The sequence below is a fragment of the Pithys albifrons genome, chromosome 15 (genome assembly GCF_047495875.1).
Source record: "Pithys albifrons albifrons isolate INPA30051 chromosome 15, PitAlb_v1, whole genome shotgun sequence".
In the NCBI taxonomy this organism is placed as follows: domain Eukaryota; kingdom Metazoa; phylum Chordata; class Aves; order Passeriformes; family Thamnophilidae; genus Pithys; species Pithys albifrons.
Genome location: NC_092472.1, coordinates 3,880,551 through 3,893,937, shown reverse-complemented (window position 1 = coordinate 3,893,937; position 13,387 = coordinate 3,880,551). Strand labels below are relative to the sequence as shown.

The following is a 13,387-nucleotide window of genomic DNA, read 5'->3' as shown; positions in this document are numbered from 1 at the left end:
CAGGGACAAGGGCAGGGCAAAGGGCAAGGGCAGCGGCAGTAGCTGCGACAAGGACAGGAGCAGGGACATTGACAGTGACGGAGGCAGAGGCAGAGGAAGAAGGTGGGACAGGGACGGGGACGGGGACGGGGACGGGGACGGGGACGGGGACGGGGACGGGGACGGGGACGGGGACGGGGACAGGGACCACCCTGACCGCTCCCCCCTCGCCCGTCCCTTCCTCGGGCCACGCCCCCATTTTTACCACGCCCATTCTTGGGCGTGGTCCGTGATGTGACGTCACAGCCCCGCCTGTCGGAGGCGTGTCCTGTGCCCGCCTGTGACGTCACGGCCCCGCGGGGTGCGCAGCAGGTGCGGGCGGCGGCGCGAGACGCGCGGGGCGGAGGTACCGGGGGGTCCGGGCGGGGTCCGTGCTGGGTGTGCGGGGTGAGCCGGGCCGGGGGGGCTCGGCTGGACTCGCCTTGGCTCGGCTTGGCTCGGCTCGGCTCCGTGCGGGGGGAGCTGGGGCTGTTGGGTGGCAGCGGGTCCGGGCGCGGGGTCGCGCTGGGCTGCGAGGGGTGGGGAGGATGAGGAGGACACAGAAGAAGGGTCGGGGTGAGGGGCGGGACCCACCGCAGCCCCTGCGACCCCGCGGTGAGTGGCTGCGCCGGGGACAGCGCTCCGGTGTGGGGGGAGCCAGTGAAGCCCCCCAAGCGCTGCCCCGAGCCGGGGGTCCCTCCCTTCGTCCCTCCCCGTGCGCAGCCCCGGCCAGGCTCTGTTATCCCAGGGATGCGCGCACCGTTCCCGGCTGGAGCGGCATCTGGGGGGGCTCCCAGCCCTGCCCTGTGCGCGGGGGGCTCGGGGCGGACCGGGCGGGGCTGTTTGTGCCGGGGGGGGACAGGAAGGGCACCCAGAGCAGATGGGCACGGCTCGTACTAATGCTGGGCTTATTTAGTGTAGGGCAAGAGGCGTGCGAGCGCTCCGAGTGAAAATAATAACGCCGCATGGTGTGTTTGAAAAGCCATTATGGTTGTCCTGGATTTGTTTCCTGTTCGTATGGCTGAGGGAACCTCATTTGGATAATTATATGTCGTGGTGAAACAGGAGAAGGGGGAAAGGGGGGTACTCGCCTCGTCTCTGCCACATGGATGTGCCACCCCTTCTGGTGGCAGTGGACAGGTCCTCTCTGTCCGGAGCAGTGCCAAGATCTGTCCCAGTCATCCCAGATTCGTGTTTAGCTTTATCTGAAAGAGGGAAAAGAAGAAGTGCTTTTTGTTTTTGATGCCTTTGCTGCGAGACGAGTGTGAACAACCTGATTGTAAATAGGGTGAGTCTGGATAAGGCAGTGAGTGTGGGTGAGTTAGAATGTCTGTGTGAGCAGCTGCCTTCTCTTTGTGCTGTGGTAAACACAGGGATGGGATACAAGGTGTGGGAAGGGCTGCTGAGCCAGGAAAGGGGTATTTTTCACCAGTTGCCTTAAATAAAAACTAACTCTTTGTAGAAACTTTTGGCAATTATAATAATAATAGCACTAAGTCAGATAGACTGATGAGACTGAGAACACTGATTCTCTATAAATTTTATTGATCCTGTTTCAGGGCTTTTTGGGGACAGTCAGGGATTAATGTGCATGTTAGATAATAATCTACTGCGCAGAATAATGGTTTTACCAAGCCCTGAAACTTCTGGAGCACTCTGCCTCTTATTCATGTGCTATAAAAGCCATCTTTGTTAAATACTGATTTGTCATTCCCCAAATGGTGTGAGAGCTGTAACTGATAATCTGCAGAGGCTCATGGCTGTCCTTGCTGCAGAGGTCGAAGGGAAGAGGAGAATGTCCTGTAAAGGAGTGGCTCTGACATGGGTGGGGGCTCTGCATGGGCTGAGCAGACCCTGCCCTGCTGTCAGCCAGAGGAGAGTTCTGCTGTTTGGCTGCCATGTGTTCCCCCCGAGGTCCATGTTACATTTGAAACTGGCAGTGGTTTGGTGCTCGGAAGACCAGAGGTGTTCTGTGAGTGTAAGCAGAGATGTTCCTGCTTATGGCATTGCATTGGGATGGTGGAATTACCCGGAGGGCTGTGTGTACCATAAACAGAGGAGCTGCCTGTTCTCAGGGGTGTTTCAATGCATGAGCAGGTGAATATGTTACTTAATTTTGTCTGTGAGGGCAGAGCTTGTGTAACTGTGGATTTTCAAGAAGCAGGCCTGCATTTCTCCTGTCCCCCGTTTGTGAGCTCCCTGTGGCATGGCTGGAAGCTCAGCAGGGCTCCCTGGAAACCCGTGGCAGCTGGAGCCTTGAATGAGCAGGTCTGTGTGCTACCATCAGTATTGATATTTTCTACTCTCTCGGTGTGTATTCTGTATTTCCCAACTTCCTGCTTGTGACCTCAAACCCAGTGGCTCAATGAGTAGAAAATAGCACTGTCATTTCTGGGAATAGGGAAAGATCGGAAGGAGCCCGAGTCATTCAAGCACACGGTCAGTGTTGCCAGGCCTGGCATCCTGCCTGCAGCAGCTCGGCTTCCCACAGGCAGCCCAGAGATTCCGGGGCTTGTATCCCTGCATGAGAGGCTGCCCCCTCCAGATTTTGGGGTGAAGTGCCCATGAGGGGCAGGCAAATGCTGGGCTACCTTCATCCTCTATCCCAGGGAGCATCTCCCAGCTGGGACTGGAAGTGCCACCACCCCAGTGCCTTGGGGATGGAGCACGGGTCTGTTCCAGTGGTTGCCCAGGATTCCAGGAAGCTTCTGGGAATGGACCTTCTTGGAAATGTCTGATTGTGTTCCTTATGCCAGGCACTGCTGGACAAAAGCTGTTCCTTCTGGCACTTATGTATCAGAAAGGCATATTTCCACACTAGGATTAGAATGTGTTCTTGGGGTGTTATTTGGTCTTACCAGCTATTGAGGGCAGTGCCCTGAAGTGTAAAAGCTTTTCAGCCTCAGACAGGGCAAGGCAAAGACTTTCTTGATTTGATGTCAGCTGATAGAAGGAACTGGTTTGTGCCCTGTGACACGCAGCCATTAAAGAGGATTCTTGCATATGCCCTATGGGCAAAGAAAACCACTGTGTTAGAGCCCCATGTGGGATGTGGGAAAGCAGAAAAAGTGAGAAAAGGTGAGGGGGGAAGAAGACAAAATCTCAGTCTCATTCCATTTCCAGCCTCTCACCACAATCTTTCTGAGTAATGAGGTCTCAGCTGTAGGAACTGCCTGTGTTTCTGTGCACACAGCAAAGTAACCGTGCCCTGGGATTTGTGTGCTGCCTGGGGAGTATCTTCCACTAAATCCACCAGTGTATCAGAGCTTGGGGAGGTTATCCCGAAAGACTCCTGCTGTTCCATGGTGGGAATGCTGCCAGAACAGCATCTGAATAGCATATGAATGCATTATCTGTGCTTATTAATTTTCTTGCCAATCATACTGTTTGTTTCACATTCTCTTCTCAGTGGGACCAATAAATCTGCTTTCTTTAGCTATTATTTGCAGGTCTGGTTTAACTTGACAATCAGATGTTTTCACTGATTTTTTTTTTTATTTCACCTTAAAACTGTCAATGCACCACTTTAGGAGCAAACTATAATCGTGTATTTCTGGAATTATCTGAGTCAGGAAATTATACAAGGACTTGAACAAGAGCAGTGCAGGCAAAACCATTTAAAACCTGAAACCAGGATGTTCACACTCCTCTCTGTGGTGATTTCTCTTTAAAGATGCTTTATGGTGTGTTTTGCCACAGGCACTCCTGTACCTGGGCAAAGTCTCACCTGGTGTCAGCAACAGGTGCTGTGGCTTCCACCCCCCAAGGGGCTGTGCAGTGTGTTTTCTGTCGTTGTAATTGTTAGTCCCTGGTGTTTAAGTATATGTTATTAAAATCTTTCATCAGATGTCTGAGAAACGTGACAATTTTTGCCCATGAGGATGCAGTTCATGTAATAACAGTAGCAGGGCAATGGATTTGATTTTCTTTTTTTTTCAATAACACTTTGATTGTAGGGACTGCACTGTGTCAGCCTCATGCTTTCCTTCTGCCGTGCAGGACAAGATGGTGGACAGTGGAGAGTGTATTGCAAGCAAGAAAACTGGGCAGTAAGTGACAGGCATAGTGATTTTGGAGAGGTCTGTGTGTTCCTAACAACTGAGAAGACATTGAAATTTGTCTGTAAAGTTAAAATCCTGGCATGCAAATCTGGATGGGCACAAGGCTGCATTGGTAAGAGTTCTGTGGAGACAGAGCAGGAAAGATAGATCTGTGACTGTGAAGCTCTACAAATCATAGAATCACAGAATCACAGAATGGATTGGGTTGGAAAAGACCTCCGAGATCATCAAGTCCAACCCTTGGTCCAACTCCAGTCCCTTTACCAGATCATGGCACTCAGTGCCACGGCCAAGCTCAGGTGAAAAACCTCCAGGGATGGGGAATCCACCCCCTCTCTGGGCAGCCCATTCCAATGCCTGAGCACTCTCTCTGCAAAGAATTGTCTTCTGATCTCCAACTTCAATTTCCCCTGGCAGAGCTTGAGCCCATCGTGCCCCCTTGTCCTATTGCTGAGTGCCTGGGAGAAGAGACCAACACCCACCTGGCCAGAACTTCCCTTCAGGCAGTTCCAGACAGTGCTGAGGTCACCTCTGAGCCTCCTCTTCTCCAGGCTGAACACCCCCAGCTCCCTCAGCCTCTCCCCACAGCACTTGTGCTCCAGTCCCTTCACCAGCCTTGTTGCTCTTCTCTGGCCCCGCTCCAGCCCCTCAATCTCTTTCCTCAACTGAGGGGCCCAGAACTGAACACAACACTCAAGGTGTGGCCTCCCCAAGGCAGAGTCCAGGGGAAGGGTCACTGCCCTGGGCCTGCTGGCCACGCTAGTTTGGATCCAGGCCAGGATCCCATTGGCCTTCTTGGCCACCTGGGCACACTGTTGGCTCCTGTTGAGCTTCCTGTCCCTCAGTCCCCCCAGGTCCCTCTGCCTGGCTGACATTTCCCCTGAGGCAAGAAGTGTCAGTGTGACTACAGGCCCTTTAGAGCTGATCAAACCCCCATTTTTGAAACCAAAATCACCTGGAAATGTGGATATCCATCATGGCTTTGCCAAAAAGGCAGGACAGATGATGGGACTGGTAAGGTGAGATATTTTGTAGGGACACCAGTGTCAGCCTCACAGATCAGGTGCAGTCCCCATTTGCACACATGGGCAGACCTTTGGCCTCCAGAGGGCTTGGAGGCTCCCAGGAGGAAGGAATACCCAGCTCAGGAACTCCCTGAAGGGAAGTTCTGGCCAGGTGGGGGTTGGTCTCTTCTCCCAGGCACTCAGCAATAGGACAAGGGGGCACGATGGGCTCAAGCTCTGCCAGGGCAAATTGAAGCTGGAGAGCAGAAGAAAATTCTTTGCAGAGAGAGTGCTCAGGCATTGGAATGGGCTGCCCAGAGAGGGGGTGGATTCCCCATCCCTGGAGGTTTTTCACCTGAGCTTGGCCGTGGCACTGAGTGCCATGATCTGGTAAAGGGACTGGAGTTGGACCAAGGGTTGGACTTGATGATCTCGGAGGTCTTTTCCAACCCGGTCAATTCTGTGATTCTGTGAAATGCTTGTTCATCCAAACTGCTGTTCCACAGAGCTGCCTGATCTGGTGGCAGCAGAGTTGTGTTGTGCAGGAGATGCCTGGCAGCCACTTGAACACACCTCTTCCCAAGGACCAGGAGTGTCCTGGAGCTCCAGTCACCTCTTAAGGAAATGGCTTTGAGCAGGGGAAGGGTTTTTAGCTTTTCCTTTGGCAGTACAAAGCTGGGCTCTTCACTTCTGCTTGGACCTGTATTTTATGAAGTAAAGCACTTTTGAGCACCTTTTGTCAGAAAAGGTGGGGGTAGTTCTGGTGCAGTTCCCCTTGAGCTGCTGTTCCAGGTGAAGTGGGAGGGCAAACCAGGCAGGAAGCTTTTCCTGGCAGTGATCTGAGCAAGGATGGAATCTCTTACAATTTACCCTTAACATACCTTTCATGCAGTCACTAAATGGAACTGGCAAATAAGCTGGTAAGAGGGGAAGCACAGAACCAGTGCCATTTAAAAGCCACTTGTGCTGGTTTTCATTTGGATACTGTTCATATGAAATGTAATTTAAATGCTAGGCTGGTTGCCAGGAGCTGGATTGTTGATGTTAAATGTACTTTCCATTAGAGCTCTGTATTGGAAAACGACTTCCCAGTGCTGCAGGCATTGAAGGGGGTGGGTTACATCAGGGTGCCCCAGTTGTCCTTCTCAGGGTCTGCCCTCCATCTTCATCTGTGTAAAGACCAGCTGAGTCAATATCAGCCGTACCCAACACACGGTTCTTCCTGACTACAGCAGCACAAGGTGTGGTGCTTGTTTTCTGTCCTAAAAACAAACAACGTCTTTCTTTAAATCCCCTAAGTCTGCTAATTGTTTTTGGGTTGGTGTCCCAGGTTGCCGATTTCTCTTTTTTTTCTTTTTTTTTTAACTTATAAGTCCCCATTTGTTTTTCATAGAGCTGTTTCTTTCACTGCTCCCTGTGCAACAGGAGATCTAGAACTCCCTGAAGGGAAGTTGTGGCCAGGTGGGGGTTGGTCTCTTCTCCCAGGCACTCAGCAATAGGACAAGGGGGCACGATGGGCTCAAGCTCTGCCAGGGCAAATTGAAGTTGGAGAGCAGAAAAAACTTCTTTGCAGAGAGAGTGCTCAGACATTGGAATGGGCTGCCCAGAGAGGGGGTGGATTCCCCATCCCTGGAGGTTTTTAACCTGAGCTTGGCTGTGGCACTGAGTGCCATGATCTGGTAAAGGGACTGGAGTTGGACCAAGGGTTGGACTTGATGATCTCAAAGGTCTTTTCCAACCCAATCCATTCTGTGATTTCACCCTGTTTCAGTACCCAGGTTAGACTGTCATCTCCCCAACATGCACACTTGATTTAATGGATTTGCTTGCCCTGGATGTTACATTTGAAGGATCTGCCTTGCAGGCAGCTGTCCCTCAGGGCTGGTATTTCTCTGCAGGTGGGTTGGCAGCTGTGAGCACCTACTGTGTGAAAATGCAGATGGTTCTGTGCATTCTCTGTTCAAGGTGACAAGGTGTCCTCAGTGCCAACAAGCAGAAGCAGATTCATACTGATCCCCAGTCACTTTGCCATAATTACAGTGGCCATAATTATTCTGACCTCTGAAGAGATGCTTGGGAGTGCCAGCCTTGTACGTGGCCTGTTGAAGGAGGGAAAAGGGTGAAACTGGGTCATCTTGGCAGGAAGTGAAGGCTCTTTGTTTGGGCTCCCCTTGTGCTGACAGAAGAGTTTTCTCTCCATCAGGCTTTCCCTTGTTTTCTTGATTCTTGTTTGTTTTCCTGCATCGTGGTACCTTCTGACCATAAGTCCTCCCCTGTCCAGGCTGTGCTGCAGGGCTGGACACCCCTGGGCAACCATCCAAATTAGGTTGCCTGTTTCTTTTTTCCTAGTTTGAGGTGGCAACTTTTGGATGATGAGACTTTCCCAAGTTTTCAGAGGCTGCTTTTCAGAGACCTGTGGAAGAGTCAGTGAAATGGTGGAAGAGACTGTTGTGTTGTCACTTTGGTGAGGGATATGTGTGATGCACAATGATCCTGGCTCTGTCTGTGCAGTGACAGGCTCTACAGGAGCTATTCCCACTTGGAAGGATCTTGCAGTACAATTAGTGCTGTGCAGCTTGAGCTGGTTTTGGCTTGACTGATGGCAGGAGCTGCCCTGGGAGTGGATTAGCAGAAGGCAGCACTGCACAGCAGGGACCCTGCTCACTCCAAACCAGACAGTGACACCAAAGGCACAGCAACGGGTGGAAGGATTGGCCAAGGAATGGAGCAGGCTCTGTTGAAGAAGGCTGTTCTCAGCTTGGAAGAAAGGCCTGGAGGAAAAAAAATCATAATAAATTAATGAGTGTGCTGGAAGAGGAGAGTCAGGAGCAGTGACTGACCAGTTCTGTAGCAGCTGCCTTGGTTTGCTGGCCTTGTACAAGGCAGGAAGTTTGAAGCAATCAGAAAGAAGGAGATATTTTCAAAGCTTAATGATGAAATTTGTTTCTCTAAGGAGTGATGGCCAGAATGGACAGGTTAAATTATTATAGTTGTGTACTTCCACCTTTTGCTAAGCTTTAGCCCAGACCAGGTTACATATGTAGAAAGACTGATATTCTCACACAGAGTGGTGGTTCTTGACCATTGATACCTCAGTGTGTACATGCTCATACAGTGCCATGTGCATTCTCTGTATTATATATTGTGCTTCAGGTGGCTCCTGTTTTGCAGAACTTGTGGGTGACTTCTGGGGTATAAGTAGCTTGTTTAAAAATGAAACCTTTCTCTTGGGATAGGGGAAATAATGTTTGCTCAGCAGTGTGGAACAAAGGAGTTTGGAGATAGCTTAAGGAAGCAATGGTATATTAATGAACTTACCCTTTAGGAAAGCTGCTAATGCAGGGAGGGGAGGAAGGAATGGGAACATGGTTTGCCATTCTTTTTAGGAATTTATTGTTTACCAACAACAGACAGTGCAAATGCTCAGTGACAGTCAAGGAAATGTCTGTTTGCTGGGTTTAGTGCTGATTGAAGTTCAGCACCGGTGAGGCTGTGCAGGGACCATGGAGTTCAGCACCAGTGGGGCTGTGCAGGGGCCATGGAGTTCAGCACCAGTGGGGCTGTGCAGGGACCATGGAGTTCAGCACCAGTGGGGCTGTGGAGGGACCATGGAGTTCAGCACCAGTGGGGCTGTGCAGGGACCATGGAGTTCAGCACCAGTGGGGCTGTGCAGGGACCATGGAGCTCAGCACCAGTGGGGCTGTGCAGGGACCATGGAGTTCAGCACCAGTGAGGCTGTGGAGGGACCACGGAGTTCAGCACCAGTGAGGCTGTGGAGGGACCACGGAGTTCAGCACCAGTGAGGCTGTGGAGGGACCACAGAGTTCAGCACCAGTGAGGCTGTGGAGGGACCATGGAGTTCAGCACCAGTGAGGCTGTGGAGGGACCACGGAGTTCAGCATCAGTGGGGCTGTGCAGGGACCATGGAGCTCAGCACCAGTGGGGCTGTGCAGGGACCATGGAGTTCAGCACCAGTGAGGCTGTGGAGGGACCATGGAGTTCAGCACCAGTGGGGCTGTGGAGGGACCACGGAGTTCAGCACCAGTGAGGCTGTGGAGGGACCACGGAGTTCAGCACCAGTGAGGCTGTGGAGGGACCACGGAGTTCAGCACCAGTGGGGCTGTGGAGGGACCATGGAGTTCAGCACCAGTGGGGCTGTGGAGGGACCATGGAGTTCAGCACCAGTGGGGCTGTGCAGGGACCATGGAGCTCAGCACCAGTGGGGCTGTGCAGGGACCATGGAGTTCAGCACCAGTGGGGCTGTGCAGGGACCATGGAGTTCAGCACCAGTGGGGCTGTGCAGGGACCATGGAGTTCAGCACCAGTGGGGCTGTGCAGGGACCATGGAGTTCAGCACCAGTGGGGCTGTGCAGGGACCATGGAGTTCAGCACCAGTGGGGCTGTGCAGGGACCATGGAGTTCAGCACCAGTGGGGCTGTGCAGGGACCATGGAGCTCAGCACCAGTGAGGCTGTGCAGGGACCATGGAGTTCAGCACCAGTGAGATGTCCCAGCTCTTCCTGCTGGACCTCCTGCAGCACCATGGAAGACAAAGGACTTTATTGATGGTTGGCTTCTTTCCTTTGAGCTTTGTCTCTGAGAGGTGCTCATTGGGGAGCCCACAGAAATGAACCCTGGTGGAGGCTTGTAGGGGTTGATCCTGGCTGCAGCTCACATGGAATTACTAGTTTTGGTGAGAACCTGCAGCAGAGCTTGGTGACACATTTAACTAAGACCTCAGGCATGTCTCTGCAAAGTATCTGCTTCATGATTCAGAGCTCTGCCTTGCAAACACATACCTAGATGAGTAAATAGAGCTAGAAAGCATGTAAAATCATACATGAGTTCATGAGAGTGACAAAAATCTCAATATCGTCATCACACTGTCTAAAAAGGGCAAGTAGAGATGGGTGTATGTGTAGCAATGAGTGACAGTGCAAGTGGGGGACAAGGAAGGATTCTTTTTGGAACATAATTCTCACAACTGCTTCCTGGGCTTGCTGAATCCCTTGACCAATTCCTCAGGACTTTCCTCATTCATCACAGACAAATCTCCAATGTAGTGGCTGCTCAAAATGTTCTTGCTGGACACGCTCTTTTACCTCTTGCTTAATCTCAGTTGTGTTGTTTTGCCCTCAACTTTGAGGGGGAAAGAAACTTTTGCCCAAGCGGAATATGCTTTTCTTAATTTCTGTATTTTCCACTGTTCTGTTGTTCTTCTGAGGTCTCTGCCCAATAATCTGCCCGGCTGATACCAGGCCCTGGCCAGTTGTTCCCTCATTCCCAGTCCCTTATTAGCAGGCAGATGCTCAGTTACTGTCTCCTTTCCAAACTTACCTTCTCTTCAGAAACTGTTTTGACACAGAGCTGTTAAACAAAGAGCACCAGCAGTTCTTTCTTGTTTCTTATGCTGCCATTTCTCTGTTTGATTTCCCATTGGATTTTTAACTCCTTGTGTCTGTTTTTCTCAGACTTTCTGCAGAGCTTCTGATGTGCAGTTTTCTTTACTCATCCCCATGGCTGTTGGTTTTAACCAAGCTCTCATATTACCACACACTTTCAGGGGCTTCTGAGCTTTACCAGGTACAGCCTTGGACACCTGATGCCCATCTCAGACCTTTCTGCAGAGGTGCTTTGTTATCTGTGTGGTTGCACTGGCAGTTGTACCTGCTCTCCAAAGGAATTTTGGGTTGTTCCCGTGCTGGATGCTTGTACAGAGGCCAGGGAGCCAAGGGGCAGTGGCCAGTCCTGGCAGTGGAGTAGTGGGATGGCTGAGTTTGTTATGCACTGCCTGAATTTGAGATCAGCTCAGTTGGTTCAAACTTGGCTGTAACAATGCCAAGGTCATGGGTTCAATCCCCTGTGTGGGCCATTGACTGAAGAGTTGGACTCGATGATCCTTGTGGGTCCTTCCAACTCAGAGTAGTCTGTGATAGTCTGTGAATTTGAGTTCACAACCAGCTGAAGAATCACATCTATTAAACCTTCAGCACTCAAATACCAATGATATGAGTGCAGGTAAATCAACAGAGGCGTATGAAGGGATAGAAGGGAAGACTGAACTTCCCTGGAAAGGACAGGCTGAGCTGACCTTCACCTTAGGTAGAAGGACTTTGGAAAACTGAAGTAATCCATGTGAGTCTGCTGGAGCTTGGCAGTGATCATCAAAGCAAGCTGAGCACAGGGAGTTGTTATGAAATAAACATCATGCCTTATATATCCCATCTAGATATACACACATATATGTACCTGGAGTGCAAACTCTTCCTTCTGGAGTGGGGAATTACCACCTGCCACCTCCCTGGTTTGGTGCATCCCTGTTGGTTCAGAAAAGTCAAGAGTGAGCAATTCAGATCTATATAAGACCCCGTGAGACTGAAAGCAGCTGAGAATATACAGCATCACAGCTGCTTGGAGGAGCTGATCCCCAGGAGTTCTTAGCAACTCCCTTGAGGTTTCTCATGAGAACTCTTTAGGTTTCTCACAGCACACCAGAGGTGTTTCTGAAAACTGTTAGGATAAGCACCAAAACATTGGACTTGTGAGATACGGGTTATAACCATTTGGGATTTGCAGTTACATGGTGTGAGGTTCAATTTAACCAAGAGAACACAGCTTTAACCCTATATAAACCATGTGTAGTGTGTAATATAGTGGGCATTCACTTGATCACAATGGTCTGTGTGTGGTGTCCGGTTCCTTTGCCATTTATTTATTGTTTACTTTACATCCCTACATTCAGGAGGGTGACTCCTGATCCCTGCCTCCTGCAGGCATCCCGTGGGGCAGCAGGCAGTTTTCCACGGGGCAGGAAGCAGTGCCTTGGGTCTCCCCTCACCAGGAGCAGGCACAGCAGCTGCCAGGGGAAATTTAAGTTGGATATCTGAAAAAAATTCTTTACAGAGAGAGTGCTCAGGCATTGGAATGGGCTGCCCAGAGAGGGGGTGGATTCCCCATCCCTAGAGATTTTTAAACGCAGATTGGCCGTGGCACTGAGTGCCATGATCTGGTAAAGGGACTGGAGTTGGACCAAGGGTTGGACTTGATGATCTTGGAGGTCTTTTCCAACCCAATCGATTCTATGATTCTATTCTATGACATGGCTCAGGGAGGCTGAGCAAACCAGGGGGCTCACAGGGTTGCCTGGGCCGTGTCTGGGCATGAAATGGTCGCACTACCACATGCAGTGGTGTGTAGGTATGTGCTCTCTCTGGCCTTGTTCTTCCCTGGGAATTTCTTTTGGATGCTATTTTGGGATGATTTTCTGGGTTAGATGAACATTAGTGGCCCATTATGTCCCAGTTCTGTAGCTGGTTGCATTGAAGTGAGTTGTAGGACTTGCTGCCTGCCTTTCCCAGGCTCCTTGAAGGGAGAATTTCCTTGCTGGAGACTTGGCAGGGGCGTTGTGTTGCAGTGCAGTGCTTAAAGAGCCTCCAGTTACATGTATGTTGTACTTGTCTGCTTTAAGTGAGCAGTTAAGTGGTCTGGCTGGCCTGGCAGTGGAAAAAAACCCCATAAGTAAAATTCTTCTAATCCCTGGCATTGGTTAAGCAGTAAGAAGTCTTGAGAAAACCATTAAAAGATATAATCTGCAGGGTCCAGCACTGCCTTAGCAGTTAGGTGGGATAAGTTCCTTGTGGGGGGAAGAGGAGGGGCAGACACTGATCTCTCCTCTGTGGTGACCAGTGATAGGACCCATGGGAATGGCCTGAAGTTGTGTCAGGGGAGGTTTATTAGGCTGGATCGTGGGGAAATGTTCTTCCCCCAGAGGGTGGTGGGCACTGACCAGGCTCCCCAGGGCAGTGGGCACAGCCCCAAGGCTGCCAGAGCTCCAGGAGGGTTTGGACAACACTCTCAGGGACAGGGAGGGATTGTTGGGGTGTCTGTGCAGGGCCAGGAGTTGAACTGGATGATCCTTGTGGGTCCATTCCAGCTCAGCATATTTTGTGACTGTGTCTGGATTGCACAGCAAGAGGAGCCTTAGAACGAACCCAGATGAGTGACAGCTGCAGCCTGAGAGCCTTGAGGGCTGCTCAGTGCCCTCGTGGCAGGGATGGCAGCCCTGTTCCCTCGGAGTGGCCTCTGGAGCCATCGGAGTGGGCAGTGCTGTCCTGGGCATCGTGTGTGCGGGAGAGCCCTGTGGTGCTGCACGAGCAGGAGCGGCGTGTCAGTGAGGGAGAGCCTGGAGATCTGCCTTGGGGAGGCACAGCCGCTGCTCCAAGGTGTTGAAACAGCAGCTGTAAACAAACAGCTCCCTCCACACTGCCAGGGACTGCAAACCCCAGGGGCTGGGCATGCCTGGCTT

General features: G+C 51.3%; 1 protein-coding gene across 4 annotated transcripts in view; it reads left to right on the top strand.

The window, feature by feature from the left end:
- The first annotated feature begins 267 nt into the window (after positions 1–267).
- The window catches only part of CYSTM1 (cysteine rich transmembrane module containing 1), a 28,731-nt gene continuing 15,611 nt past the window's right edge, over positions 268–13,387 (top strand). Inside the window, exon 1 of one of the 4 annotated variants that reach the window (XM_071570107.1) lies at positions 268–351. Coding sequence is in view for 1 of the 4 variants with exons in the window: in XM_071570105.1 (XP_071426206.1) it covers positions 4,024–4,067 (44 nt within the window). In the remaining 3 variants the exon portion in view is untranslated. Of the gene's footprint in view, positions 386–4,008; positions 4,068–13,387 lie in introns of those variants that run through there. The other 3 variants (XM_071570106.1, XM_071570108.1, XM_071570105.1) reach the window with 3 other exon arrangements.